This window comes from Schistocerca nitens, chromosome 3 (genome assembly GCF_023898315.1).
Source record: "Schistocerca nitens isolate TAMUIC-IGC-003100 chromosome 3, iqSchNite1.1, whole genome shotgun sequence".
Taxonomy (NCBI): domain Eukaryota; kingdom Metazoa; phylum Arthropoda; class Insecta; order Orthoptera; family Acrididae; genus Schistocerca; species Schistocerca nitens.
In genome coordinates this window covers 35,172,669-35,198,450 of record NC_064616.1, presented here as the reverse complement: position 1 = coordinate 35,198,450, position 25,782 = coordinate 35,172,669, and the positions used below count along the sequence as shown (strand labels likewise).

General features: G+C 46.8%; 2 protein-coding genes across 2 annotated transcripts in view; one reads left to right on the top strand and one right to left on the bottom strand.

Moving 5' to 3' along the window:
- LOC126248357 (uncharacterized) overlaps window positions 1-9,751 on the top strand; it is a 30,838-nt gene extending 21,087 nt beyond the window's left edge. The window contains exons 6-10 of the mRNA XM_049949274.1: window positions 2,510-2,671; window positions 8,773-8,868; window positions 9,109-9,204; window positions 9,434-9,529; window positions 9,617-9,751. Coding sequence (XP_049805231.1) covers window positions 2,510-2,671; window positions 8,773-8,868; window positions 9,109-9,204; window positions 9,434-9,529; window positions 9,617-9,751 — 585 coding nt within the window. The remainder of the gene's footprint in view (window positions 1-2,509; window positions 2,672-8,772; window positions 8,869-9,108; window positions 9,205-9,433; window positions 9,530-9,616) is intronic.
- Window positions 1-25,782, bottom strand: part of LOC126247980 (polyhomeotic-proximal chromatin protein) — a 268,986-nt gene that overhangs the window by 209,246 nt on the left and 33,958 nt on the right. The gene's annotated exons all lie outside the window — the stretch shown is intronic.

Genomic DNA, 25,782 nt, shown 5'->3' with positions numbered 1-25,782 from the left:
ATGACTCCCTGATCAGAGAGGTAAGACCATCGAGCAGCCTGGTGTAAATTACACCTCAGGAAGAATTCGAAGTCCTATGGGCCTCGACACGAACAGGGTAGCCATGGAGAAGCGAGGCAGCAAGCAGTTGTTGTGCTTGAGAATCAGAAGCAGTCTCCAAAAGCAAAGTGCCATTCTGTAAACGAGAGCAGGATTTCACAGGGCCAGCAACTGCATCAACACCTTTCTGAATAATAAACGGATTTACCGTGGCAAAGGTCTGACCATCTTCATTACGTGAGACCACGAGGAACCGTGGTGCAGCGGGAAGGGTCTTTGATTCATAAGCCTCATTAAGTTTACGTTTTCTAGACATTGATTGGTAAGATGATTGACTCATTGCGAGAAAATCACCATGATAGCCAGCGTCTCCGATGGTGCGCTCCTTCCAACTGGGGGCTCCCTTCACAAGGGGGCACACCTGCCTTAGGTGATTGCTCACATCTCCCGAAAATCTGACAGAGACACCAATCGGTAATTTGGGAAGGTTGCAGCTCAGGCAATGACCCACCCCTGGGCCTGCCCTGTACCAGGGGGTATGTGCGAACACTACCTGTCCATCCTGGGCTGGGTATTACGCGTTACCCAATCACCTGCTACGCCTCATACGCGTGAGCCAGCTTTCAGGAGCGCACAGTAAGGAAGAAGAAAAAGAGGAACCTTAAATGCCGAAGTGGAGGAACGAGAGGAAAAGGGAAACGAACAAAGGAAAAGGGAGCGAAAAACAAAGGTGCGACCGTTCTTACATCAGCGCCAGACAATGCAGAACATTCCCAATAACATCGTAGACATGTTCCCCAAGGGAGGGGAAAAAGAATAGCAAGAGGATAGACATGCAGTACGGAAGGGAAAAAACGCTGCAAAGGCTGGGGCCCCGTGGTAGCCAAGCACGAACCCGCCAAAAAGTGGCGAGCCCCAATAGGGTGGTGGGGGGGGGGGGGGGGGAGCGGCAATAAGCAGAGTTACCGCCCGCTATAACCACTAGATTATCAAGTTTTCTTGGGAACCAATGACGAACGAAATTCCCATAACGTCAGCGGAAACCCACAAGCTACTGTTCAAAGTTGAAGCTCCCATAAAACTGTACAGAGATATTTATTTCGGGTAGAAGTTTCTCCCATTGCCTCACTACACAAATCCACCTCATTTCCTAAACTTAACGACAAATGGAATATCTCAGATGTCATAAGGTTTTTAGTGTCTAAACGTCTTCTGAAAAACCTGGTTGTGATACCGGCCGTCAGTGCGTACCACGCTCTCATCCCAATTAATGCACATAAAATTAGTTTCCAAATAGAGCTCTAGATCGAATTATTCCCCTCTCTACCGGCTTTCTAAAAGATTCGTTACACAGTCTGTGGTAAGTCATATGTACCAGGAGTTTCTTAGAAAATTGGGGCCCTATAGGGGTTAACTTTATTCTGCTGAGATGTATGGCCAGGACAACTAATAAAACATTAGCTCTGTCTGTACCAACTCCTCGTTATATCTTTTAAACGTGAAATATCCATCAGTGTTTACCGAGTAGGGTCACGACTATATCGGACCTCATACGTTTTCTTTGCCTATAGGCAGCTCGAACGCTGAGCCATTCTTGGAACGAACTGTAACAACCCGAAAGCTAGCCCATCACTACCTGTAACACGTCCAATGAAGCGCTACATTTACCTGATCTCCGGCAACTCATTACGACGGAACTGCCGGCAGAAGCTGGGCACTCTAACCATCTGAAGATGTCAGTGCCAAGCTTATGCTGTAAATTTCTTACCAGAAATCCATCTCACTCCAGATGTCGCTTTTACACAAATCCCAAGATACTTCAGAAATACTGCACGCGTGCTTTTCTGTTTGCCTTCTTCTTTTCTTCTTGCTCCTGGCCTTATCCCGTGTCTTCACGGGGTCAGTATGTCATTCTGAATTTGTCAGTGTAACTTGTAGAGGGTGACCGGAGGTCTTCCTGTCGCCACCCTTCCACGAACCCCCCTCCCGCCCCCCCTCCCGCGCCGGTACAGAATACGTGTACCTCCCACGTGAAAGTGTGAGAGCGTTTTTCGAAATGTTTGCGAAACGTGCAACTGAGACGGGACGTGGGTACCCGCCGGTATTCAACGAGTAGGATGAGGAAAACCGTCTAAAAACCACATCCATGCTGGTTGGCACACCAGCCCCCGTCGTTAATCCGCCGATCGGGTTCGATTCGGAGCCGGTGCGCCTCACCGAATCCCGGAAGGTAGCGTGCACAGCTATCCGGGCGGGTTGTGCTTACATCTTGACATATTTGGCATTACCAGGACACCCGTTTCCCTTCTTACATTTATTTGCATAGTTCTCTCGATGAATGTGACACACTGACGTAGATACACATTACCTGAATACGGATGTAGAGACTTCTTTAGAGACTTTCAAAGTCAATATTGTGGTCACCAACCTTTCGAAGAGTTATTTAATCAACATAGTTGTTTTCTTTCAGGAACAACTGGGAGAAACAAAATCCAAGAAAGCTAAGAAGAACGTTGGGGGACGTGGAAAAGCTTCTAAACCACATAAAAAGAGGTCAAAGACAAGAGGATTGAAACGTTCAGCTGAGATTATGTGGACTGCTGCTATTGCTGCATCTACTTCAGCAACGAAGGTGAGAAAGGTATACTAATTGACGTATAAGCAGTGATCTGTATTGGATGTGCTACAGGTTTTTGCACGGATGATTACACGAGTTACTATAAATATCTGGGGATGCTGCCTCCTCGACTAGTACAGGCTATTTGCTGCTACGATGGTACGTTGTACTCTCCTGGACGTTCCTGTGTGAAATTTATCACGACATGTGTTCGTCCGAAGTCTGCAGTATGAAATTTTAACCCGGCTCCCACGCAGAAACATCCATCTGGGCTTCCACATTGAGAAGTGTGAGCGTTCATGGCACAATATTAGCACGCGTGGCTTGGCAATAGTTCTAACCAAGGAAATAACGTTCCTACAGTTGCTCTCATTGTTATTACGTAGCTGAGGCTGTAAATTTTCCCCTGAAGTAAGTCAGCTGCTCAAACTTTGCTGGTCTGTTACAACTACACTGTTTACTTACATATGTTTTACATAGAGTTCTGAGTACATAGCTAAATACCGGGTGATCAAAAAGTCAGTATAAATTTGAAAACTGAATAAATCACGGAATAATGTAGATAGAGAGGTAGAAATTGACACACATGCTTGGAATGACATAGGGTTTTATTAGAACCAAAAAAATACAAACGTTAAAAAATGTCCGACAGATGGCGCGTCATCTGATCAGAATAGCAATAATTAGCATAACAAAGTAAGACAAAGCAAAGATAATGTTCTTTACAGGAAATGCTAAATATGTCCACCATCATTCCTCAACAATAGCTGTAGTCGAGGAATAATGTTGTGAACAGCACTGTAAAGCATGTCCGGAGTTATGGTGAGGCATTGGCGTCGGATGTTGTCTTTCAGCATCCCTAGAGATGTCGGTCGATCACGATACACTTGCGACTTCAGGTAACCCCAAAGCCAATAATAGCACGGACTGAGGTCTGGTAGGCCAAGCATGACTAAAGTGGCGGTTGAGCACACGATCATCACCAAACGACGCCCGCAAGAGATCTTTCACGCGCCTAGCAATACTTTGTTTTGTTTTTGGTTCTAATAAAATCCCATGTCATTCCAAGCATGTGTGTCAATTTTTACCTCTCTATCTATATTATTTCGTGGTTTATTAAGTTTTCAAATTTATACTGAGTTTTTTATCACCCTGTTTCAGTTGCTAAGACGTAAGACTTGGGTCACTGAATCGTCAGAATTAAATCAAATACAAAGATTATGTTTTTACCATCTACGTGTTTGGACAGATAGACTGTAATAATAAACACTGTGCAGAAAACAGGGTAGATCGGTGTAGCCGCGCGGTCTGTGGCGTCTCGCCACGGTTCGCGCGGCTCCCCCCGTCGGAGGTTCGAGTCCCCGCTCGGGCATGGGTGCGCATGTTGTCCTTAGCGTAAGGTAAATGAAGTGGTGCATAAGCCTAGGGACCGATGACCTCAGCAGTTTGGTCACATAGGAACTTAGTACCAGCACCAAACCTTGTTCCAGGAGAATTTATTTTGAGGATTTAGTTTCAGCAGCATACTCTAATAAATACTGTTAGGGTCAGGAGCTGTTTCCTTAGCTATACACAAGACAAATTCTAGTTCGAACGTCGAGAATGGGCGGCGGTTATATGTTTCTGTGATGTCGTACCGAATCTTCGCCTTTCCGTACCTTCCCGAAGTTGCTTGAATGTTGGTTCTTGACGTGCACTACAATTACGTTATAATAGTATTTTGCCATTGTCTATGTAATTAGGTTTTGCGATGTGATAAGTGTTCGCTATACGACAGTTATTGCATGTGTACTTTTTCTTCATGGAGTCCTAATTGACTCCCATATTCTTAGGATCTCAACCGAAATTAGAAAGCCGAACCAAACCTCTTTCTACTTTAATTATACACCTAACCTGTACTCTCGCTATCCGAAAGGCTGCTAGGTTCTGTCCTGATGGTTTGGACGTGAACCTTCGCAGCGTCGCCAACCTGTCCGTGATTGCGGAACGGCGTTAGTTATTCCGACAGGGGACAGGCTGCCTCTTTTGCTGTCTTGAGATCTGTGGAATGGAAACTTCAGCAGCGTAGTGGATAACTCTTATGATGTGGTCCATCCAGTCTTGGGTGCTGTCTCGGTACTCAAATACAGCTATCTGACTGTAAAGCGTCCAGTTTAATTTGCTGAGCACCCATTTAGTATGTTTCCCTTCAGAAGGTGCTATTTCCGAAAGCAGAGCGGTACTTACCTAACTAGTCGCTAGAATGGGCATTTGTATCATCTCGCCACTGAGCAGTGTATGCAGGGGCAGGCAAATAAATGTTATGGTCTGGATGAGAAAGACCTTGTTGCCGAGTTCTGTATGCATGATGTATATGTTCTCTGAAAAGAGAAAAATTCTCGGCCCCTGGGGCTGGTGTTTGTGAACCCCAAGAGAGTTTGATCGGCACATTAAAATTTTCTTGGAGGAAGAACTGCCGGCCGGGGTGGCCGAGCGGTTCTAGGCGCTACAGTCTGAAACCGCGCGACCGCTACAGTCGCCGGTTCGAATCCTGCCTCGGTCCTGGATGTTTTTGGTGTCTTTTGGTTAGCTAGGTTTAAGTAGTTCTAAGTTCTTGGGGACTGATGACCTCAGAAGTTTAGTCCCATAGTGCTCAGAGCCAAATTCAGCAGCGTCACAGTGGAATAATATTCCCTTTTGCGGGAATCAGCTTGTTCTTTCTCAGTTAGTCCAGGGTGCTTTGTTCGTATTTTTCTAATTTCATACCGTTTTTTACACAGTGCCATACGGATAGGGACTGTTCTTGTCGTTAGCGGACAAAAGGAGAATTGGCCACCGTCCGTAAACACGTGGAAGCTGCGTTGGCCGCTGTCAACAGGCTTCTGGCTGCTGCTCAAAGCTGCGTGTGACATCGGGAAGTCAGAGACGAGACCTGCGAAATCTTTGGTGCCGTTGGAATTTGCTGGTGAACCGGTTGTCTCTGCCATTTCCGTTACGCAACATCTGACCGGTCTGTCTTTACTCGAGAGTTAGTGACGGACAGTGGTGGGTTCCCATTTCACTTGGCGGAAGGCGACAGTGGGAACTGAACGCATGGATGCCTCCTTTCGTCTTAACAATAGGTACTATTTTTGAGCAATCACGGGACGCTTCTCCCCAGCACGGGACGCTTCTCCTATTGGGCCAGTGGCCGGACAAGTGCAGAGAGAGGGTGTGCTAATCATTGTGAGCTCCAACGTTAGGCGATAAATGGAGCCCTCCAGGGAAAGAGCGGGCAAGTCGGGAAAGAGTGCCAAGTGTGCAGTCGGTATGTTAGCCGGAAGGTCTCGTCGGGGACTCTGAGGAGGCTCTGCCGGCGGCTATCGAGCGCACTGGGGGCAACCGGCTGCAAATTGTGGCACATGTCGGCAGGAATTATGCCTGCCGCGTGGGTTGTGAGGCCATCCTCAGTTCCCACAGGCGGATGGCTGATTCGGCGTGCGCGGGGTGCAGGCTAAGCTAACTATTTGTAGCATCGGACTCAGGGTCTACCGCGCTCCTCTTGTTTAGAGTAGAGTGGAGGGTCTGAACCAAAGGCTCAGACGATTCAACGACAGTATCGGAAGCGAATTTCTCAATCTTCGCTATCGGGTGGAGAGATGTAGCGTTCCTCGTAATAAATCACGCTTGCACTACACGCAGGGTAGCAGAGTACGTGTTGTGTGCACATAGGGCTTTTTTAGGTTAGAAGACTCCCCAACCTCTCTTGGGATCAGAGATGAATTGCCTGCGGAAATCGAAGAGAGAACAGTCACATTGTTCTCAGAGAATGCTCGTCCTCGCATATCTGAAATAGTAAAGGTTAATGTGATATCAGTAAACTGCAGGAGCATCCACAGTAAGATCCTACAATTGGTGTCGCTTGTTGAAGGTTTAAGGTTATAATGCCCAGATAGTATTATGAATAGAAAGTTGGTTGAAATATTCGGATTGGAATATTTACTGCAAGGATATGTTAGCCGCCAATGGCGATGGCGTATTTATTGATCAAAATGGTTCAAATGGCTCTGAGCACCGTGGGACTTAACATCTCATGTCATCAGTCCCCTAGAACTTAGAACTACTTAAACCTAACCAACCTAAGAACATCACACACATCCATGCCCGAGGCAGGATTCGAACCTGCGACCGTAGCGGTCGCGCGGTTCCAGACTGAAGCGCCTAGAACCGCTCGGCCACCAGCGTCCGGCCGCATATTTATTGCAATAAAGAATTGGGTACTACGTAGCGAGGTTATCACGGATTGCGAGTGTGAATTATTGTTGAAGTTAAGCATCACAGACGGATAAAAAATGGTAATAGGGTGCTTTTATACACCACTCGCATGAGAGGCTGTAGTGGTAGAGCGCTTCAGAGAGAACTTGCAGAATTTCATCTGTAAGTTTCCTGGTCACGGTGTTGTAATGGGAGGCGACTCCAACTTGCCAGGTACACAAGTGCCCTCCACCAAACACCGTCAGATTGTTTGAGAAGAACTGACGCAAATGCTGACAGATCCACCAATCGTACGGAGATATTAGGCAGCAAGTGGATAACCACAAAAACTACGTGAGTGGTGAGGACGATAGTGCTGGAGTGATACTATACGCTTATGTGCTACGAATTTTATCTCCTTTACGCGAGTTTTCAGTCTGTTCACAAACCTCTGAAGGATGGGAGCAATTTATCATTGAGAATTTTCTTTGGCAGGTTCTTTCACCTCGGTGAAATGCGTCAACAGTTAAGGTAGCGGCAGGGAGGCTCTTCGGTTCATCTGTATACAAGGTGAACCAGAAGACCACCGACAAAGTTTCAGAGGTTGTTCGGGGTTACCTTCTGAGTATTTTGGTGTAAGGGACGCACGGTCTCCAGTGGCTCGTGACAGAGTTATTGCATTTTGTTTGGTTGTTGCCCCAGTTACCTTTGTATCTGTACTGCACTGAAATGTGGACAATATGCGCTGTGGGTCACAGTACCCTCGAGCTCGCATTCACTTCTGTTCCGTGTTTGTTTTTCAGCCAGTGCTAGGTGATACAAAGCAGTACTGTGGATAGGTTTGGGTTGGCCGGTATGTACCTCGTGTGTGGATTCACTGAATGCAACGGAAGGGCACAGCGACGTTACGTTGAGCTGTTCCCGCATCGCAGTAGTTGCTTTATTCTGTGTTGTGGGGCGTACGTTTTAGATAATGAATATTATAGGCTTCTTCACAGAAACAGAGAGTGATTGCGGTAACAATCCGAATAAATCGTAATGACATTATTACTCCGTAACGAGCCGCCGGAGACTGAGCCGCTTACACCAAAATACTCAGAGTGTATCCCTGAACAACTCCTGAAAGTTTGTCTGTCGCGTTCTGGTTCATCCTGTATACATCGGCATCTACAAAATTGCTTTGACTATCTGACACTGAGAGCGCTCTCCGACCTCGTGGCTTTAAGGTCCTGTCTTTTCTTTTCAGTTGACGTTTTCTGAGGGTTTATCTCTAGCAGCGTGGAATGCTGATATTACACGAGCGGATGCATTAATTGTGCTGTGGTCTTGCGATGCTGCAGTAATATCTCGCTGAATGTCTACCGCACTGAACAAATTTGGGAACAGGAATGGGCAGTGTAAAACTTTTCCCCTGCCGTGGACTGGTATTTGTAGCAGTATCGTCAGTCTCGGTCGAAGATGACTGCGCACTATTAGTTTTCGAAACCCGTAAGCTGCTTGTAACTTAAACTCGCCCGCGAAGCACTGGGTTGCTCGAAACACAATCTTACAGTCTGAAGCTTGACCTTTTCCTGCCTGCAACGCATCCATAGAAGTTGAGGCACTGGCATAGTAGGTAATGTCCTGGAAATCTCCGAGTAGTATTTATTCTGTAATTTCAGTGCCGGAAATTTCACCCCTTCCAAACGTCGTTATTTTTACAGCCAACAGGAGATCGTACATTTAGTTACTCAGTTATCTCGAAGGTTACACGTTGTTCCGTATCTATGAAAATCGATTATGGATGTAGTATAGAGGTCTACAGTTATCACTCTATCACAGACTTCTTCACACACGTCGAAATGCCAATTCACAAAGCACCAAACTTTGAACAAGTTATTGTAATCAGTGTTATTTTATTTCAGGATGAGGTGCAGTCAAAAGACTCAAACACCGAGGAGCAAGATGTTGAGACACCAAAAACAGTTGCCCCTCCACCTCAGAAGAGATCAAAGAAAAAGGTATTAATAAAATGCTCAAATGTTTCTAATGCCATACTTTGAGCAATTTATGTTCACAATGTAGTAGCTTTCTTTTAGGGAAAGATGAGGCACTCTGGTGGGTCACTGTGAAATCACTCAAATCCCATAAAATTAATTCCAAATTCGCGCTCCCTCAGAATTAGACACCTCCAAATTCAAACGTTGCTACCACTATACTGTGAACAACTTATTTTAATGAATGTTCTGGTTTTCTTTCAGGATAAAGTAAAGTCAAAAGGCTCTAAAATGGAGGGGCAAGAAGCTGTGCAGCCAAAAACAGTTGGCGCTGCACCTGGCCACACCTTACCGGAAGAGGTACTGAAACGCTCATCATCTAAGTCAAATGTTTACTTTAATCGAAGCAGACATGATCTTTTAGGGAAAGGTGGGGCAGATTGTTGGGTCTTTGTAACATCACAGACATTCCACAACATTAATTCCAATTTCTGCGCTTCCTCAGAATTAGACACATCCAAATTCAAATGCTGCAAACCCTGTATTTCGTGAATAGCTTATTTTAATGAATATTTTCGATTTATTTTAGGGTAAAGAGCAGTCAGAAGCCTCAGGGAAAGTGGAACAACTTTTTGAGACGCAGAAAACCTCTACCTCTGTACCTGGGAAAAGCTCCAAAAAGAAGGTATTAAAAAGCTCACCTCCCAAAACAAATGTTTCTAATATCGCATTTTGAGAGACTTACTTTAATAGTGTAGTGATTTTCTTTTAGGGGAAGACGGGAAAGACTGGTGGCAAGGCGGGAAAGAAAGCTGTCGAACCACAACAAACAACTGACAGTCCACCTGTAAAGAAGGCAACGAAAAAGGTATGGAAATGCTCACTTCGACAGTCAAAAGGTTTCTAAACCACACTTCTGGTAATATATTTTTAACTAATGTAATTGTTTTATTTTAGCGCAAGACGGCTCTGTCTGGAGGGAAAACAACATCGAAAAATGTCGGACCACCAGAAACAAGTGCCACTGTACTGGAAAAGGCCTCAGTGAGAAAACAGTCGAAACGTCCTGCTGGTGAACGTTATTTGCAGACGCCAGTGACATTTTCAGGCGCTGACGCACCTGCAGCAGCACTGAAGGTCAGAAGGAAGTACTAACTTACGTATAAATAGTGAGCTGTATTGCACGTATAATACATCTTAGCTCAAATGAAGACTGCTTGTACCGCCAATACTGAGAGAGGTTGCATCATTTGTCTTACTACAATGGACAATTGTACTGTTATCTCTCGAATAAGATTGTAAGATCTCTTACGTATAATTCGTTCCGTGATTTCGAAAACGTCATCATATCTATGGAACTGATGAGCAATATTGCGTCTCTGAAGGATAGCATTCCATACAGCTTCTGTCCAGGTGCAAAGTTGATCTATACTGGTTGTTGAATGGGATTCTTGAACAAGTCGTCTATTGACCAAAATCTTTGAAATTTTGGCTGTTAGAGGTTTCAGTAGCATGGGAAAGCCATGGAATGAATTCTTCATGTCGCATCTGCAAGACGACTTTAATATCCATTGCACTAGTCAACCAATCGCGTCCTATATCTATGAAAGCTTTAGGAGTAGATTTACGGGAGGGCACACTTCATGTAGCACAGCTTCCCTAATACAGCGGTTGCTCTTTGAAATATCCCTAATTCGGAGTAGCCGGGATGGTTCATGCTACTGTCACCTTGTACCAAAAGACAAACTTTCATTTAGCATTATGCTGATGAGCTTAAGGCTCACCGAAGAAGGAAAGGAAAACTTCACTCTCTTTGCTTGCGTTTCTCTGTCGTGCTATGACGCCACTTGATGGATGGATGATGGGGTTGTGAGGTACCAAACTACTATATTATGGTTAATGATGTCTCCATACTGGATCTGTCAGAGACGTGGGCGAACGCCTTTCAATTTTAAGACACAAAGAAAGATGGCTAAAGAAAGCTGGCATAGGGTAGCGATAAGAAGTGTGAAGAATAAATTATTAAAAGAGTCATGGGGTAAATGAGAATTGGATAGGGTAGGGTAGGCGTCAGCTGAGAATGATTCCAGGCCCACCGTAGTTTGTCATGAGATAATATTAAAACTGAGTTTACCATCCTCCCGTCCAGCATCCATTCAACCCTAACAATGAACCTTTCAGATAAAAGTACACATCCATAGTGACAGATAAAATTTAAAACCTGATTCGCCACCTGGACATTATCAGCTACGATTTCTGGGAGTGACTCAGCTGGCTGCAAAGCTCGCCATGTAGCAGGGAAGGAGGGGCACTCCAAGAGGATATGGATGACTGCAAGGGGAGTGCCCCGACTACAATGGTGTGGGGCGTCTTGTTGCTGGTGGCTGTTACTGGAAAGAGAGGTTGTGTTGATTTGGGTAGTGGGACCTGGAGGGGGCAACCCTCTGCTAGGGAGATGTAGCTGGGTAGAGGTATTTGTTATATGAGTAGACAGGGCCAAGTTTCCCAGGTCAGATGTAGATGTAAGAGGAATGAACTAATGTGGGACAGGAAATATTCCTGATGGTAGATGATGGGTCAGTTACGTTTTGGGAGTATCTTGCTCTCATCTGGACAGGGATACAGCGACTGTACTTGTTTCTGGCTTTGTAGTATGTTAAACGATCAAAGATCTTGAAATCTTGGATCTTACATTCCCTTTTTTCCATGTGGCAAGTTGGTGATGCGAGGGAGTGATCCTCCATACAACTGGTGCAGTAAAGGGGCATCCTAAAGTAGTTGTAGTCCGCAGTCTCCCTCATGGTGGATGGTTTTAAATTATACCATCAGAACATATACTTCACTTTATCCAGTATTAAGTACGCTCCAGTGCCAACTTTGTTATCTCTAGGCTCTCATGGGACACACTGGATAAAATTCGACACCACTTCATCCAAATTATTACACAATAACTCATTCCTGCGAGGGGACCTTATTATGAGTCGATTCATATTAGCGGGACGTACCGATTGGCGTAATAATGGCTTTTTCATCAAACACGGTGGCGACATCTTCCATGCCTAATACATAATCTTAACCACCTCATAATACTGAATTGTTTTGTTGTATGCTGTTCCCAAATAGTAGCTCATAAGGTAGATAAGCGACTAACGAAATATAACATTGTACTTCAGACTTATAGCTTATCAGAAATTTAGATCGTATTTTCCCATGAATTACGCAGTGTAACTGTTACGTGCCCAAAATTGCTGAGTGGCTAAATCACACAAATCCACATCACTTCCCTACCGCCATGACTACAACAAGTGCAAACTGGGGTAACTACCATGCACAACCAGTTCAATGTATTATGACTACTTCACCTCTCTCTGTAATGGTAATTTGATTGCGACATCAGATTTATAGGGAACTATCAAATCAAGAAAATATGTTATACTATCTGTCTTGCCACAACACTATGCATCTTAGGGCAGCTGAGAAATCAGCATAAAATATTTTTAATGTTACCTGCCAATTCTTCAAGAGGAAATCAGTGTAGTGTTATTTATGATTGCTGCAGGGTGCGGAACAAGCTGCAGAACAAAATTGGGCAGATCAAGCTGGTGCGCCTTCAGCTGCACATGATATGCCATCAGCTGCATCTGATGTGCCCTCATTTGCAACTTATGCGCCATCAGCTGCACTTGACATGCCATCAATTGAAAGTGGTGCACCCCCCGTAGCCCCAGATGCACCTGGCGCAGCTTCAGATGCACCTACGGCACTTTCAGCTGCAATAGAAGAGCTCTTAATTACACTTAGCACATCCTCAGATGAACCTGGTGTGCCCTCAGCTGCACAGGACACGCACTCAGCTGAAACTGGCATGTCCTTAGCAGCAACTGGTGTGCTCTCACCTGTACTTGGTGCCCCTTCACTTTCATCTGGCGAGCCCTCAACAGCAGATGCCAGCTATGGCGCCGAGACAGCAGACTCCTCAATGGTAACGCATTAATGCATTTTTGTGTTTATTATTTACTTCTTTATTTTGTTGCCTTCAGGTAACAAGGAATTTAATGCGCTAAAATTGCTTGACACAGAACGAGTTATCATGTAAATCAATGAAAAATAAACATAAAAAGACGTAAAAAATTTTAAAGCACCAAAAAAGGAAAAGATTTGCAATACTGTACAGGTTGTCCCCTTTATCTTGACCACCCTAAATAAGTGTTTGTCCAGATGCAAATAACAAAATGTTTCAAGCAAATTTTCTTTAGCCGTCAGGGGGACATCAATCAGCATGATTGCCTACGTTGTGGCTTTGTTTTTTGCAAACATAGGAACAGCGGTATGACTTTTTTAAATGGCACCCTGTATTTTTTATTCGTTAATTCATTTCCTCTCCTAAAGACCTATTCAAAAATTTATCACAGTGTACCATTCTTTGAAACACAACGTTATTAATTACACAACACAACATTGACTTTGAGCCCGGGGTCACAAACTCGTCCAGTTGCTGGAGTTGTCAGAAAACAAATGAAAACCAAGTAAAGACATAACACAAAATTGACTGACTCTCCTGTACCATTGCCCAGGAGTAGAACATTCAAACGTGCTCTAAGTGGTGACCCTGGACACCGATTCACTGGTGCACTCGTTAAATGAAAAAATTATTTACTGCTTCCAGTGTTGCCTGCTGACGAGAATTACAAGCAAGCACTATACGTTCCTGCATATCCTCTGAAGTAGTTGGAATATCGCGATAGACAACGTCTTTAATGCATCCCCAAAGAAAAAAGACCAGAGGATTTAAATCAGGAGACCTAGCAGGGAAAGTAACTGTTCCTCCTCGACCAATCCATGTGGCAGGATACCTTCGGTTCAAAACACGACGTGCACGCTAGGCATTATGTGCTGGACATCCATCGTGTTGATGCCACATAAGCATTCTGGTTGTTAGTGGCACTTCATCCAGAAGAGGAGGAAGAATTCGTCTGAGGAAGTTGGCATACGCTATGCAGTTTAGACAACCATTGATGAAATAAGGGCCAACAATTGTAGTGCCAAGCATCCCACACCAGATGTTAACTCTCCATTGACACTGATGTTCCACCTGTCTAAGTCATCGTGGGTTGTCGCTGGACCAATAACGCGTATTCCTTGTATTTACCTGTCCTTTCTTTGAGAATGAACATTCATCGATAAACAGAACATTGGAGAAGTAGTTCGGGTTGGCGAGGATTTTCCGCTGTGCCCACTGGCAGAACTGTACACGATTCTGGAAATCATTCCCATGCAATTCTTGATGTAGGTGTACATGGTAAGGATGGAACCGGTGACGCGGAAGAATAAAATGTACACTGGTTTTAGGAATGCCAATCTCGTGATCAAGCTGTCGAGTGCTCACATGTGGATTCATAGCAACGGAAGCAAAGTTGGTTGGTTGGTTTGTGGGATTGAAGGGACCAGACTACTAGAGCCATCGGTCCCTTTTTCCACGAACCTGAAACACCCACAAAGAATAAGAACAAACAATGGAGATGACAAGAGACGACACAGGCCAAGAAAGACGCAGACAGAGACCAGACAAAAGGAATTAAAATCACACCGAGTGTGACAGTGGTTGGCCGACCACAGAAACAAAAATGGAAAATCCAACCACTAAGAAATGCACTAAAAACCCTAGTCTAAAATCGTAGGCTAAAGGCCAGATTCAACACAAAAAAAGGAGAAACACTTAGATCAAGCGATAAACTCCCCCCCCCCCCCTTGCAAGGAATAAAACTCAAAACTAAATCTGCCATCGCAACGTCATCTGATAAAAGTGCAGGAAGCGTATCAGGCATCGCAAACGTCTGCGTGAGCGCAGTTAAAAGCGGGCAGTCCAACAAGATGTGGACCACCGCCAAAGCTGACCCGCAGCGACGTAAAGGTGGGTCCTCGCAGCGCAATAAATAGCTGTGTCTTATCCAGGTGTGGCCAATGCGCAGCCAGCAGAGGACAACGGAGTCCTTGCGAGAGACTCGCAAGGAGGAGCGCCACGCACTGGTGGCCTCCTTGATGCCCCAAAGTTTGTTGGATGAAGAAAGTGTGCGCCACTCTTCATCCAGCTGCGAAGCACTTTCTGCCGCAAAACTGACCTGAGGTCATTCTCCGAAAGGCCAATCTCCAAATTTGGTGCACCGACAGCCTCTTTGGCCAGTGTGTCAACACGTTAATTTCCCGGGTGCCGACATGACCCGGGGTCCACACAATGACCACAGAGCGGCCGCAAAGGGCAAGAGTATGGAGGAACTCCTGGATAGCCATCACCAGATGAGAGTGAGGGAAACACTGGTCGACGGCTCGTAAACCGCTCAGGGAGTCACTACAGATAACGAAGGACTCACCTGCACAGGTGCGGATATACTCTAGGGCACGAGAGATGGCGACCAGCTCGGCAGTGAAAACACTGCAGCCAGCCAACAAGAAGTATTGTTCATAGTGATCCCCTAGAGTAAGAGCATAACCGATCAGCAACCATCGAACCGTCAGTATAGACATCAGAGCCTTGAAACGCGGCAAGGATTGAATGAAAGCGGCGGCAGAGGGCCTCAGGAGGGACTAAGTCCTTCGGTGCCCTGTGCCAAATCGAGCTGAAGGCATGGGCGGGGCACACACCACATGGGTACACGCAGAGGGGCCCGGAAAAGAGGTGGAAGGGGGGAAACCTCAAGCCCAGAGAGAAGAGCTCTGACACGAACCGCGACCGTACATCCTGACCAGGGCCGCCGTTCCGGAAGATGGACGACCGACTGAGGGAACAGGAGATGATATGCCGGCCGAAGTGGCCGTGCGGTTACAGGCGCTGCAGTCTGGAACCGCAAGACCGCTACGGTCGCAGGTTCGAATCCTGCCTCGGGCATGGATGTTTGTGATGTCCTTAGGTTAGTTAGGTTTAACTAGTTCTAAGTTCTAGGGGACTAATGACCTCAGCAGTTGAGTCCCATAGTGCTCAGAGCCATTTTTGAACAGGAGATGATAATTGGGATGCCTGGGCAAGCTACAAACATGTGTAGCATAAGTGGCCAGTAATCATTGGCGCTAGGACTGCAATGGAGGGACACCTGCCTCCACAAGTATGCTGTTGACAGGGCTTGTCCGGAAAGCTCCAGTGGCGAGTCAGATCCCGCTGTGAAGGATAGGGTCAAGCAACTGTAATGCGGAAGGTGATGCCGAACCATAAGCCAGCCTCCCATAATATAGATGGGACTGAATTAACACCTGATACAGCCGTAGAAGGGTAGACCGAGAGGCACCCCAGCTGGTGTGACTCATCGTATACCTTCGGCATGTCAAAAAAGACGGCGACCAGATACTGATGGCGGGCAAAGGCCGTACGGATGGCAGACTCCAGGCACACCAGATTATCGGCGGCAGAGCGGCCCTTACGGAACCCACACTGAGACGGAACCAGGTAGGCCCCGAGACTCAAGTAGCCAACTCAACCTCCGGCTCACCATGCGTTCGAGCATCTTGCAAAGAACGTTGGTGAGGCTAATGGGGCGGAAGCTGTCCACTTCCAGTGGGTTCTTCTCAGGTTTCAACACGGGGATTACGATGCTTCCCCGCCATTGCAACGGGAACTCACCCTCAACCAAGACACGGTTGAAAACGTCTAGGAGGCGTCGCTGGCAGTCCACCGAGAGGTGTTTGCCCATCTGACAGTGGATGCGATCTGGCCCGGGAGCCGTAACAGGGCAAGGGGCTAGGGCACTTTGGAATTACCACTCACTGAACGGAGCACTGTATGATTCAGGGTGGCGCATGTGAAATGAAAGGCCCTGACTTTCCAACCGCTCTTTCAGGGAGCGGAAGGCCAGTGGACAATTCGCAGAAGCGGAACTCTGAGCAAAATGCTCCGCTAAGCAGTTTGAAATTGTGTCGAAATCAGTACAGACTACTCCATTCAGTGAAAGTGCAGGTACGCTGACGGGGGTCTGATAGCAATAGAGTCGCCTAATCTTGGCCCAAACCTGCTGTGGAGAGGTACGGAGGCCAATGGTGGAGACATACCTTTCCCAGCACTCATGCTTGCCTTGGCGAATGACATGGCAGCCTCGCGCACAGAGCCATTTAAAGGCAATGAGGGATGACACTTGTGACACTGGAGTGTCCGCCTGTGATCTCTAATCGCCTCAGCGATCTCGGGCGACCACCAAGGCACTGTCCTCTGCCGAGTGGACCCAGAAACACAGGGAATGGCAGATTCTGCGGCAGTAACGATGCCGGTGGTGACCGAGTGAACCACCACATCAATGGCGTCATTGGAAAGAAGCTCAATAGTGGCAATGGAGGTGAACAAGTCCCAGTCAGCCATATTCATAGCCCATCTGCAGGGGCGGCCAGAAGAGTGACACTGTGGCAGTGACAGAAAGATTGGAAAGTGGTCACTACCACACAAGTCGTCATGCATACTCCACTGGACAGATGGTAATAGGCTAGGGCTGCAGATCGAAAGGTCGATGGCTGAGTACGTGCCATGTGCCGCACTGAAATGTGTGAAGGCACCAGTATTTAAAAGAAAAAGGTCGAGAGTGCCAATACTTGTTCAATGATGGTGCCTCGGCCTGTTGCCACTGCCCCACCCCACAGAGGCTTATCGGCGTTGAAGTCGCCCAGTAACAGAAAAGGTGGCGGCAATTGGGCTATCAGCGCAGCCATGACATGCTGCAGGACACCACCATTCGGCGGAAGATAGAGACTGCCGACAGTAACAGCCTGAGGCGTCCACACCTGAACAGCGACAGCCTCTAAAGGTGTTTGTAGAGCGACAGACTCTCTGTAAAGAGAGTGAAGGACGTAGATACAGACGCCGCCAGGTACCCTCCATTAGCTGCCCGGTTCTTATAACAACCCCGATAGCCATGGAGGGCGGGGGTTTGCACCACCGGAAACCAAGTTTCCTGAACAGCAATGCAGATGAAAGGGTGAAGGCTGAGAAGTTGTCAGAGCTCAGCAAGATGGTGGAAAAAACCGCTGCAGTTCCACTGGAGGATGATATTGTCCATGGCCGAGAAAGGCATGAAGGGACTGAGGAGGCAGATTACATCGCTGGGTCACCTGCTGCCACCGACTGAGTACCGACAGGAGCAACATCCATCATGTCTGAGGGACCAGAGAGCCAGAATCTCCACTGCATCCACAGATGCAGAGCTTCTAGGGAGTGGTGGAGTGGGTGCCACTACAATTTCCTTTTGGTCTTAGGGGTCTTCGATTTCGATTTCTCACACTGTTCCTTTGGTTGCCCTTGCTGGGAGGGCTTCTTTGATTCAGTCTCCAGGACTAAACAGGACCATGAAGCCCTACGACCAGCTACCTGGGGCTTCTTCAGCCCCTGGGGGGGTGTCTGGTTTGCCACTTGTAGAAAGGTGGGAAGGGAGTGACCCAACGGATCCCTTCCTAGCGAAAGAAGCCGAAGAAGACTTACGCTTCTCGAGCTTAGAAGTGGGGATTAGTGTCCCCGATGATTGGGGGGGGGGGGGGGTGCTGCTCCTGAGGTAGGTGGTGTGGGAGCAACAGGGAGGTAAGTGCCCCCCACCATCAAGGGGGCACGTGTGCTCCTTCAGCTCTGAGAGCTCACTGTATGTGGCGCAACGGATGGAGCTGTAACAGGAGTGACAGTGGCGGCAGAAGATGGCGTCATGCGCACGGGATGAAGCCGTTATAATTTCCGCCTCAGTGTAGGTCAGTCAGTCCAGGGTCTTGTATTCCATTATTTTCCGTTCCTTCTGTAGAATCTTACAGTCTGGCGAGCAAGGAGAATGGTGCTCTCCGCAGTTGACATATATGGGAGGCGGGGCACATGGAGTATCGGGATGGGATGGACGACCACAATAGTGACATATGAGGCTGGAAGCACAGCAGGAAGACATATGGCCGAACTTCCAACACTTGAAGCACCACATCGGGGGAGGGATATATGGCTTGACATCACAGCGGTAGACCATCACCTTCACCTTCTCGGGTAATGTGTCACCCTCGAAGGCCAAGATAAAGGCACCGGTGGCAAACTGATTATCCCTCAGACCCCGGTGGACGCGCTGGACGAAATGGACGCCTCGTTGCTCTAAGTTGGTGCGCAGCTCGTCATCGGACTGTAAAACAAGTTCCCTGTGGAAGATAATGCCCTGTACCATATTTAAGCTTTTATGGGGCGTGATACTAACAGAAACATCCCCCAGCTCCTTACAAGCGAGTAATGCCTGTGACTGGGCAGAGGGTGCTGTTTTTATCCGGACTGACCCACACCGCATTTTTGACAAGCCCTCCAAGTTACCGAACTTGTCCTCTAAATGCTCTACAAAGGAGTGAGGCTTCATGGACATAAAGTATTCCCCATCAGCTATTGTACTGGCTAGATACTGGGGCGAATACGTCTCGCTGTCATTCATAGCCTTTTGTTCCTCCCATGGTGTGGCCAGGGAGGGGAACGATTTGGGGTCATACATGTTTGCATTAAAGTGAGCCCTCGAACGCTTAGAGACTGCTGGTGGTTGGCTCAAAAATGCCTCTGAGCACTATAGGACTTAACATCTGAGGTCATCAGTCCCCTAGACTTAGAACTACTTAAAACTAACTACCCTAAGGACATCACACACATCCATACCCGAGGCAGGATTCGAATGTGCAACGGTAGCGGTCGCGCAGTTCCAGACAAGCGTCTAGAACCGTCGGCCACACCGGCCGGCTGCTGGTGGTTGGCCATCAGCAAGAGAAGATGTGCCACACTTCATTGCGTGTCATCCACCCTGATGCTACCTACTTCGACCAAGGGCCCTCCCCACGAGCGCCACCCAGCCACAGCAAGGGCCACCTGGCAGGATGGCCATTGCCGGAAGTCCCGATGCCCCAGGGAGATAGGCATCTACTCCTTGGCATACGTGGGGAGTTAATGGCACAGGCATCAGTAGAGCCATCCCTGTGTTGTCAGGGGGCTACAACAACTAACAGGGTACATGGTGGCCCCACCACAATGGACTGGCTACCATTCTGGATATTAGGTGGCAAGTGGTCCATGGTAGTCGTCAGCGCAGAAAGCGACACTGCAGAGGGCGTGGCGGAAATCCCACCCAGGAATGTATCCTCGCCCAAGAGATGGCGAGTGAGCAGGACTGCAACAGCAATTGAGAGATTCATACCTCATAAATTGGTAAGAGATGGAACTGATCCCCCATGGTACACAAAACAGGTCCGAACGCTGTTGCAGAGGCAACGGAAAAAGCATGCGAAGTTCAGAAGAACGCGAAATCCCGAAGATTGGCTAAAATTTACAGAAGCGCGAAATTTGGCACGGACTTCAATGCGAGATGCCTTTAATAGATTCCACAACGAAACATTGTCTCGAAATTTGGTAGAAAATCCGAAGAAATTCTGGTCGTATGTAAAGTACACAAGCGGAAAGACGCAGTCAATACCTTCGCTGCGCAGTGCCGATGGTACTGTTACCGACGACTGTGCCGCTAAAGCGGAGTTATTGAACGCAGTTTTCCGAAATTCCTTCACCAGGGAAGACGAATGGAATTTTCCAGAATTTGAAACACGAACTGCTGCTAGCATGAGTTTCTTAGAAGTAGATACCTTAGGGGTTGCGAAGCAACTCAAATCGCTTGATACGGGCAAGTCTTCAGGCCCAGATTGTATACCGATTAGGTTCCTTTCAGATTACGCTGTTACAATAGCTCCCTACTTAGCAATCATATACAACCGCTCGCTCACCGAAAGATCTGTACCTACAGATTGGGAAACTGCGCAGGTCACACCAGTGTTTAAGAGGGGTAGTAGGAGTAATCCATCGAACTACAGACCTATATCATTGACGTCGGTTCGCAGTTGGGTTTTGGAGCATATACTGTATTCAAACATTATTAATCACCTCGAAGGGAACGATCTATTGATACGTAATCAGCGTGGTTTCAGAAAACATCGTTCTTGTGCAACGCAGCTAGCTGTTTATTCGCCCCAAGTAATGGCCGCTATCGACAGCGGATCTCAAGTTGATTCCGTATTTCTAGATTTCCGGAAAGCTTTTGACACAGTTCCTCACAAGCGACTTCTAATCAAGCTGCGGGCCTATGGGGTATCGTCTCAGTTGTGCGACTGCATTCGCGATTTCCTGTCAGGAAGGTCGCAGTTCGTAGTAATAGACGGCAAATCATCGAGTCAAACTGAAGTGATATCAGGTGTTCCCCAGGGAAGCGTCCTGGGACCTCTGCTGTTCCTGTTCTATATAAATGACCTGGGTGACAATCTGTCAGTTCTCTTAGGTTGTTCGCAGATGATGCTGTAATTTACTGTCTAGTAAGGTCATCCGAAGACCAGTATCAGTTGCAAAGTGATTTAGAAAAGATAGTGTGGCAGGTGGCAGTTGACGCTAAGTAACGAAAAGTGTGAGGTGATCCACATGAGTTCCAAAAGAAATCCGTTGGAATTCGATCACTCGATAAATAGTACAATTCTCAAGGCTGTCAATTCAACTAAGTACCTGGGTGTTAAAATTACGAACAACTTCAGTTGGAAAAACCACATAGATAATACTGTAGGGAAGGTGAGCCAAAGGCTGCGTTTCATTGGCAGGACACTTAGAAGATGCAACAAGTCCACTAAAGAGACAGCTTACACTACACTCCTTCGTCCTCTGTTAGAATATTGCTGCGCGGTGTGGGATCCTTACCAGGTGGGATTGACGGAGGACATCGAAAGAGTGCAAAAAAAAAGGGCAGCTCGTTTTGTATTATCACGTAATAGGGGAGAGAGTGTGGCAGATATGATACGCGAGTTGGGATGGAAATCATTAAAGCAAAGACGTTTTTCGTCGCGGCGAGATCTATTTACGAAATTTCAGTCACCAACTTTCTCTTCCGAATGCGAAAATATTTTGTTGAGCCCAACCTACATAGGTAGTAATGATCATCAAAATAAAATAATAGAAATCAGAGCTCGAACAGAAAGGTTTAGGTGTTCGTTTTTCCCGCGAGCTGTTCGGGAGTGGAATGGTAGGGAGATAGTATGATTGTGGTTCGATGAACCCTCTGCCAAGCACTTAAATGTGAATTGCAGAGTAATCATGTAGATGTAGATTGGAATGCAATGACAAAATAAGCTGGCTAAAGGTCTCAACGCACGATGGAAACAATGCACCAAGTAAGGCGCCCTTCCCCAGTTGGCTCGCTCTTTGGAATACTTTTGAAATATGGTGGTCAAACCCAAGAGGGGACCATCACATAAGGGCCGAAACGTTTGAGACTCCTTTCAGTCGCGTCTTACGACAGGCAGGAATATCGCGGGCCTATTCTTACCCCTGAACCCGCAGGGGGGAACGGAAGCGAGAACAGTAACTTCTGCAGCTTCGTCTGTGCGAGTGCTACGACGATTGCGTTATCATGGATTGAAACTTCCCGTTTCCTGAAGCGTCGCAACAAGACGAGAAAACATCCGTCGGGAAGGTGGGTTCTTGTCAGGATATCGCTCTCTGTACAGTTTCGCTGCCTGCGTAACATTTCCCCTATCTTCAGCAACAACAATAAAAGAAATGTTATGTCGATGCAGTTTATAGGAGGTATGCCTACTCTACGCAACAGTATTTAAAAGGACTAAACTACTGTAATAAATGTACCCGTAGATAAGAAAACAGTATTGCAATTTCTGTTCTGCTAACTTACATACATTCCCCATAGATTTGTAGCATTTCTACCTTCTCTTCATTGGTGTACATTCTACTCACACAAATCTTCAATTGACGATCGTTGACAGAATGACGTGTGCGCATTCTACTTCTGTTTACATTTGTCCTCTGTCAACGTCAGCACGTGCACTAAGCGCTGGGAGCGTCAACGTCAGTGTTGTGTTCTGTAATTAATAAAGTTGTGTTTCAGTGAATGGTACACTGTGAGACATTTTCGAATAGGTCTTTAGGAGAGGAAATGAAGTACCGAATTAAAAATACAGGGTGCCATTTAAAAAAGTCATACCGCTGTTCATATCTTTGTAAAAAACAAAGCTACAATGAAGACAATCATGCTGATTGATGTCCCCCCCCCCCCCCCCGGCGGCTAAAGAACATTTGCTTCAAACATTTTGTAATTTGCATCTGGACGAACAGTTATTTAGGGTGGTCAAGTTAAATGGGACACCCTGTATGTAAATAAATAACACTGAACGGCCCTTAAGTAGTGAGCGGAAAAAATAAAAGAAGACTTGGGACATTTAAAGTTTGAATCCAGTCTCAAGTCGTACTCAGATATTTGATAGTTAAGGTGACTGCTCACAATAAGCAAGAAATCCAGGTACAAATACTGGTGTGGGGCAAAATTTCATCTGTCACAATATATTCATTACTTTGCAGAAAGTTAAGTATTTTTCAACGGTTTTCACTCATATTATTCCATGTCGCATCTTCATTTGCTTCATCCCCACTGAGTCTATTCTGTATTTTTCTGGAGTCACAATCAAATATGCACTAAACCCCCATAATTTGCTATATTTTATCTCAAACCAAAAATCATTGCTGTGACAAAAATGCCTCGTACCACGTTATTTTAGTAACTTCTACTAACTTCATTATTCAAAATCCAAAACAGAGGCTGCTTTGATAGATTGATTAATAGAGTATGGGACCAAACGGCGAGGTCACCAGTCCCACGATTCCAAAGGGGGTCACATAAGAAAGAGATTCTGCTAAAAGTGAACAGATTCAGTCAGAGGAGTCAAATTATAAAAGAATGAACATTAAACACACACAGTGTAAGCATAAAAGGTGAGACCAAATCTAAAAACTGGAAAAAGTGGGGGGGGGGGGGCGTTCATGGGGTCACAGACTGTGAAGACTGCAAAAGGAGTCCCAATCACAACCAACCAACCCCTGCTCCAAGACGAAAGGAGAACCTTATATCTGGAAATAAAAACCACTTTCACGGAGGAAACCAAGGACCAGGTCTACCATCCGTGGATATTAAATTTAAGGAAGCAGGAACACTATACTTAGCACGAAGGGTCGAAAGAAGGGGACATGCCACCAATATGTGAAATATCGTCAGTCTGGCGCCACAACCACATTGCGGGGGTAGGTTGTTACGTAGGAGGAAACAATGGGTGAGCTGGGTATGGCCAATGCGTAAACGACATAAAACAGTGGACTCCTTCTGAGAGGGGCGGAAAGAAGTGCCCTAAACTGCAGTAGACTCCCTGATTGTGCGGAGTTCATTACTATGAGCAGTAGCGTTCCAGATGGCACTCCACTGTTGGGCAAAGAGAGATTTGACATAGATCTGCATATCTGCAGCTGGAATCGTGAAAGGAAAAGGGGGTAAGTATCCGTTTATCTAGCCAAACAGTCAGCCAGTTCATTCCCTGGGATTGCCACATGACTTGGGACCCAGAGGAAGACAACTGTACAGGCGGCATGCTAAAGGGCAAGGTCATGGATGGCAGAGACCAAGGGGTGACGAGAGTAGCATCGATCAATAGCCTGAAGGCTGCTCATGGGGTCTGAACAAATTAAAACACTATGGAGGGAAGTCTGAGAAACAAAAAGGAGGGCCCTGTAAAGGGCTAGAAGCTCTGCTGTAAATACACTCCATGATCCTGGCAACAAATGGTGCTCGAAGCTGGTACGAGATGTCAAAGCATATCCCACCTTATCAGTAGTCCTAGAACCATCAGTGTAAAGGATGGTGGCACCCTGGAACTCTGAAAGGATGGCACATACATGACGCTGGTAAACCATAGGAGCCACAGCCTTGGGACCCTGGAAGAGAGCGGTCCTAATCCGTGGTCTAGGCACCATCCCGGGGGGGGGGGGGGGGGGGGGAGGGTTAGAGAGGAAAGACATGGGGCACAGTCCAGTGAGTGCAGATGGAGATCCCAGCAGAGGATAGCGAGGCGCATACCAGCTGGCAATCCCACCTGTGGGTGGATGTTAGGAGGAAGACATCCCTCATTGGCGAAGAGCACAGGGATGGTCAGGGAATTAGTGATTGGCGACTGCATAAGAAACAAGGATTTGGCTCCGTCGGATGTGTAGAGGGGGAATCCCTGCTTCTGTGAGGAAACTATCAACAGGACTAGTGCGAAAGGCACCAATAGCCAGATTTACCCCACAATGATGGGCAGGGTCAAGGAGTTTCAAAGTGGAACGAGCGGCTGAGCCATAAACCTGACTATCATAATCGAGTCTGGACAAAACCAGAGCACAGTAAAGACGGAGAAGAGTAGAACGGTCTGCACTCCAAGATGTGTAGGCCAGGAGGCGGAGAGCATTAAGCTTCCACAAGCATGTAGTCTTTAGGTGTCGAATGTGGGACAGTCATGTCAGCTTGTTATCAAAAATAAGGCTCAAGAAGCGGGACTGTGTTGCAACATCAAGGAGCTGGTTGCCTAAATAAAGCTCTGGATCAGGGTGTACTGTGGGTCGATGACAAAAATGCATAACCCGCGTTTTGGTGGAGGAAAACTGGAAGCCATGGGCAGTGGCCCACGCCGGGGTAACCAGAGGCCCAACAGATGTCACAAGCCCATTTATGGCAGTAAGGAAGATCGTGACACTTAACACAGAACCCTGTGGGATACCATTCTCTTGAATCTGAGGGGTGCTGAGTGAAGTGCCAACTCGAACCCGGAAGGGCCGGTACGATAAAAACTCGCGGATAAAAATCGGAAGGGGACCACGGAAGTCCCAGTCATGGAGGGTAACTAAAATGTGATGGCGCCAAGCCATGTCATACACCTTATGTAGGTCAAAGAACACTGCGACAAGGTGCCGGTGGTGAGTAAAAGCCTGTCAGATGGCTGATTCCAATCGGAGTAAATGGTTAGTCGAAGATCGCCCTGCCCGGAAGCCACACTGATATGGTGACAAAAGGCACCGAGATTCGAGTACCCAACATAATCTGGAGTTGACCATGCTTTCAAGCAGTTTACAAA